The sequence below is a fragment of the Humulus lupulus genome, chromosome 5 (genome assembly GCF_963169125.1).
Source record: "Humulus lupulus chromosome 5, drHumLupu1.1, whole genome shotgun sequence".
NCBI classification, from domain to species: domain Eukaryota; kingdom Viridiplantae; phylum Streptophyta; class Magnoliopsida; order Rosales; family Cannabaceae; genus Humulus; species Humulus lupulus.
Window position 1 is genome coordinate 187,669,705 of NC_084797.1, and position 5,109 is coordinate 187,674,813.

The 5,109-nt window shown below is 37.1% G+C and overlaps 1 protein-coding gene and 1 non-coding gene across 2 annotated transcripts; one reads left to right on the top strand and one right to left on the bottom strand.

Annotated features, from left to right (window-relative positions):
* Positions 1-351: 351 nt before the first annotated feature.
* On the top strand, positions 352-466 carry LOC133780820 (U6atac minor spliceosomal RNA). The gene has a single exon (XR_009869632.1). It is a non-coding gene; the product is annotated as a U6atac minor spliceosomal RNA (small nuclear RNA).
* Positions 467-550: 84 nt separating this feature from the next.
* Positions 551-2,924, bottom strand: LOC133777938 (pentatricopeptide repeat-containing protein At5g46580, chloroplastic). Its single transcript, XM_062217700.1, has one exon. It carries the CDS (start codon positions 2,802-2,804, stop codon positions 657-659), a length of 2,148 nt encoding a protein of 715 aa, XP_062073684.1. The 5' UTR covers positions 2,805-2,924; the 3' UTR covers positions 551-656.
* Positions 2,925-5,109: the final 2,185 nt, after the last annotated feature.

Consider the following 5,109-nt stretch of genomic DNA (forward strand, 5'->3'; position numbering starts at 1 on the left):
CAACATGAAAAGAAAATGTTTGAATGTTGTGGGATATAATGCTTGCACCTATTAATGCATACCTATGTTTTTTCCCTCTAGTTATAAATTCTAAGAGAGAGGAGAGAGAGATCTATTTTATTTGGGCACGCACTCATTTATATATACTAGTAAGGTTTTATAACGTGTGACCTTCGATATCCTTATTCCTTGTTCCTTTATAAACATTAGAAAGATAAGGTAAAGTATATTATATGTCAAGTTGTTAATGCGGAAGTCAAAGCGCATAAATATAAAGTTCAAAGTGTCCCACATCGACAATGAATAACATACTGTACGCATTTATATAATTGAGCTGATGCCATGCCCATTGTGTTCGTAGAAAGGAGAGACGGTTGGCATCTCCCCTGACAGGGACGGGAACAGCCTTCGGGCTTCCCTGTTATAGACACACCGGTTTCACCGGCAAAGGCTAACAAATTTTTTTATGTCAAATTTATATTATTTTTTTCTTAAAAAAAAAAAAAAGGATTTTGAGACCCTCCAGATTGTCGTGTGGATAAGAAACATCTGAAACTGAAAAGCAATAATAAATAAAACCAAAATACTTTCCCATGTAACAAAAAAAAGAACTCACAAACTATAAACATACTATACGCAATGTTTGGTTTCTCATATTAGGCAGTCACAACAGGCTGAACCCTTGATTGTACCCAAGACATTAGATCCTCCCTTGTTGCCACAAAACAACCAGCTTTGTCTTCACACTGCTTAAACGGAACTGAAAGTTTCTTCACATGGGAAGCAAAAGAATTTGCCATTCCTTGAGCATATTTGTGATTTCCAGCCCCAGTTTGCGCCGAAAACAACTCCGGTAACTCCTCTTTTCGCTGAACAATCCGGGAAAGTGTTCCCATCCATTCCTCTAGTGCAGTTTGGGCTGCACCCACAGATAGAGACCGAACATCCAAACTCCATTCATTTGCAGTCTTGTTGTGAAGACCTGGATACAAACCATAAAGGGTTCCCAGATAGAGCAACTCATGAGCTCTCTCATGGCGCCCTCCATTTCGACATATATCAATCAAGCAATTACAGAAGGGCCTTCGTGATTCGATTGCAGTCTTGCCAATCACGCCTCGAAACTCTTCTTTCACAGCTTCGAAACTAGGCTTATCTTCTTGTAGCAACTTAACAAGATCAACCATCTTCGGGTTCGCTTGCATCAAGCAACCTAGGACCTTATTTTCATCATAAACATTCTCACATAAGGACATTACAGAGAGCAAACAACCACAAAGTCTGTCATCCGGTTTAACTCCCTTCTCAACCGCAACACTAAAAACTTTCACCACATCATCAACTCTTTTAGTCTTACCCAGGCATTGAATCAAACAAGTGGTGCCCATCACATTTAGCTGAACACCTCTCTCAGACATTTCATTAAACATCTCCATGGCCTTTTCAACATTCCCTCCACTGCCATATATGTTGAGCATTGCCGTGTAGCTCCAACCATCTGGGAGAGAATTCTTTGACTGCTTCATCTCCCCAAAGAGCCTTTCCGCTTCCTCCTCCAACCCCAGGTCAGCACACATGTTCAACAACGTGTTATAGAGGATGAAGTCCATAGGCCATGAATTCCACCTCATTTTATCCCATAACTCCATTGCATCTCTTGCCCACCTCGCCTTGCCATAAATCTTGACAAGGGCAGTCAAGGTTTTTTCATTCGGAGTCAAACCCGATTCGATAAGCTCCTCAAATAAGTTCCTGGCCAAACCAGGCCTCCCAGCTTTTCCCAAGGCTTCCAACAAAGTGTTGTACACAACCACATTAGGCTGCACCCCAGCAGACTTCATCTCTTGCAACACATACCTAATCCCATCAAAGTCCCCAGCTTCACCAAACATTTTCCCCAAAACTGAATAAGTAATGGCATCTGGTTTCCAACCACTAGCTCTCCCTCTTTCATATAATCCAAGTACTTCTTCAACTTTACCCAAATGGGCATAAACATCAAGAATAGCAGAGTAAGTCACCTCATCAGGCATCATACCAGTGGTGTACATTCTCTCAAACCACTCCACAGCTTTATCAAAAAGCCTACACCTTTTAGCACAAGTGATAATGGTTGAGTAAGTAATGTTATCAAGCACAATCTCGTTACTAATCATCTCATTGGCAAGTTCTTCAATGAGCTCAAACTGTCTCCCAAACCTGAGAGACTTCATTGTCACATTGTAGAATATAGTTTCCATGGGAAACGAATTCTGGGTCTTCACCCAATTGAAGAACAAAAGAGTTTTCTGCCATGGCCTCAAGCTATTGAGTATCAAAAGCGCGTTCTCTCTGGTGGGTGCGTGCGGGATTTCCTCAAGGGTAGCCATGAAAGCAACTTCAGAATCATCTTGAGAGTTATTGAGCTTCTGGGCAAACTGCCTCAGTTCTCTCAACTGAGGATTGTGAGAGTGAGAAGACTTTTTTTGTCTCTGAAGCGAAATGACAGAACGTCTGGGTCTTGCGGGGTTGACCCAAGTGGACTTGGGCTTCGATAAGAGATGGGTTTGCTGGTCTTCATAAGAAGAAGACGAGTCTGATAAAGTGCTAGCTTTTAAAGGCTTGAGTTGCTCAGAAAGAGGCTTGGATTTTTCAGAGTCAGATTTTGGAGGTGACTTTGAGGAAGAGGAACAAGAAACGGAGAGTGATTTTCTTCTTGGGAATAAGTGGGTGAGCTTTGGTGAGGTGAAGAAGATGGCTCGGGTTGAGTCAGAATGTTTGGTTAAATGAACATCGAGAGGTGTTGATATGGCCGGACTAGCCATTAGAGATGGAGAGGAAGGAGTGAGCAGAGCAGAGTGGGGTTTTGGGGGTTCAGTCCGAACCGAAATATCCGACGAGACCCAATCGATGTTAGAAGGATATTTTTGTGACCTTATCCAAATGTTTTTTTTTTTTAAGTTTTTATTTTTATTTTTGGAACAGGCAAAAAAAATGGTAATCAGAAAAATGATTTTTTTTAGAAATGAAAAATTGTTACAGTAGGGTAAACTTAAACTTTATTCGTGCATAGGAAATTTTACTGTATATATTTATTGGGCAATTTTATGGTGGGAGTGTCATTTTTATCTTTATTGTTAAGGGTATTTATTTTCGAAATTTGAATAAATTAAAATTTAATTTTTTTATATGATAATATATATTGTAGTTATATTATGCATCTCATAAATTTTTATGAAATTCTAAATAATTTATCATGTTTAAAACAAATTGTTACTATCACGAGTGCCTATTTTTTTTAATATGTGTGCAATTAACTATTTTGAATTTTATTTTTCGATCATAAATTATTTAAAATTTCTTGAAAATTAGTAGAATATCTACTTTAAATACAATATACACTGCCATATAAAAAAAATAAAGTATAATTTCTCTACATGTTAAAACAGAAACATTCTAGTAAAGACAAAAGTAATGTCCCCGCCATAAAATTCTCTTATATTTATTTATCTATATCATTTGTTTTCTCCAACAAATTTTTAAATTTTCTTTTTTATTTTTGTACTTGTTTCTTTCCCACGATCAATCTCCAATATTAGCATTCAGAAGTCGATCTTGCTTGATCTTATGCAAACATGAATTGTGTAAAATGTAGATGAAACTCTACTTTGAAAAACCATTATAATCGTTACAAGTGGAGAGCTTCAAATTTTAAGAAGAGCAATGGTAATGGATATTATTAAGAGTCAAATTTTGCTTGTGTTGTATATTTAGAGGGTGAAATACTAAATGGGGAGCGCGTAAGCAATTATATTTGGGGCCTAGATGGTTGGGCTTTTAGAACTTACTTTTGGGTTTTCAAAGCTCCAAAAGCACTTTTAAGTTTTGATGGGTTTCCAATGTATTTTCTATGAGTGTTCATATAAACCGCAAACTGTGGTTTGGAACCAAACCGCACTGCACTAAACCGCCAAAAACCGTAACTGGTGAAACATTTTTCAATGGTTTGGTTTTAATCGGACCGCTCAATTTTAATGGTTTGGTCACGGTTTCTAATTTTTTAAAATCAATTAAACCGAACCGAACCGTGATTTTTTCTAAAAAAATATAGTTTTTAGAAATGATGGTTCAAAGATTTGAATCTCTACACTTAAGTTAATATAAAATTTACCAAACCATCCAAGCCAAACAATTTAATTATTTAGGATATGTTTTTAGTAGTATTTAATACATGCACAAGTTTCCAAAACTAAAAAAAGAGAAATGTAAAGTCTCACATTATTTAAAAAGTAAACATTTTTTTTTCTCACTTTCTATAAAATGATTCAAAATACTTACACTTACAACACACAAAGAAAATAAGCTTCTTGTGGACTTTTATGATCTTAAAAGTAAAGCTAAAATTATTATTATTATTTAAATACAATTATTTAGTTAATTATTTTATAATAAAAAAAGTTTAAAATTTTAATAATTTGGTTATATGGTTAAAACCAAACCAAACCGCACAAAATCGTTTATTTATGGTTTGGTTTTTCAATTTTAATGGTTTGGTTTGGTTTTTCATTTTGAAAAAACCGCATGAGCGGTTTGGTTTCAAAATTCTTCTAAACTGCACCTAATCAAATCGTGTACACCCCTAGTATTTTCATTATTTATATTTAAGAAGCTATTTTAGAAGAAGCTAGTACCTGTGACTTCTTGAGGAAGAGCTCCTCGAAAGCTAAAAGCTAAAATAAAAAATTGTTGTCTATATTTTCCACCAAGAACACGTGGCATTGTCAAGTGGGCATCATGGACTCTCAAGAGAGGTCATGGCCCAGCGAACACTGAGCAACCAGAGGTTTGAAGGCCCAGACACATCCTAGGTCCAATGACTGGTGAATAATCCAAGTGTAGTAAGAACCCGGAGCTGAGATGAAGGCCCGGACCAACTTCATGAGTGCCCGCAACCTCCATCCTCTGGGAAGTAGATTGTTGCGGTGGACGTCCCTGTCCAAGGTTCAGAACTCACCATGTGGGATCCGGATAGAGCTTCATCTTTGTATTTCAACCCGCTGTCAGGGTACATCATTCGATCTGTCATCGCTAATTGATGTCCGTCTTGGTGAACTCGGACATTGGTAAATG

Bases quoted from the DNA above. Each gene is read 5' to 3' on its own strand.
- LOC133777938 (XM_062217700.1), bottom strand. From the start codon at position 2,804: ATGGCTAGTCCGGCCATATCAACACCTCTCGATGTTCATTTAACCAAA.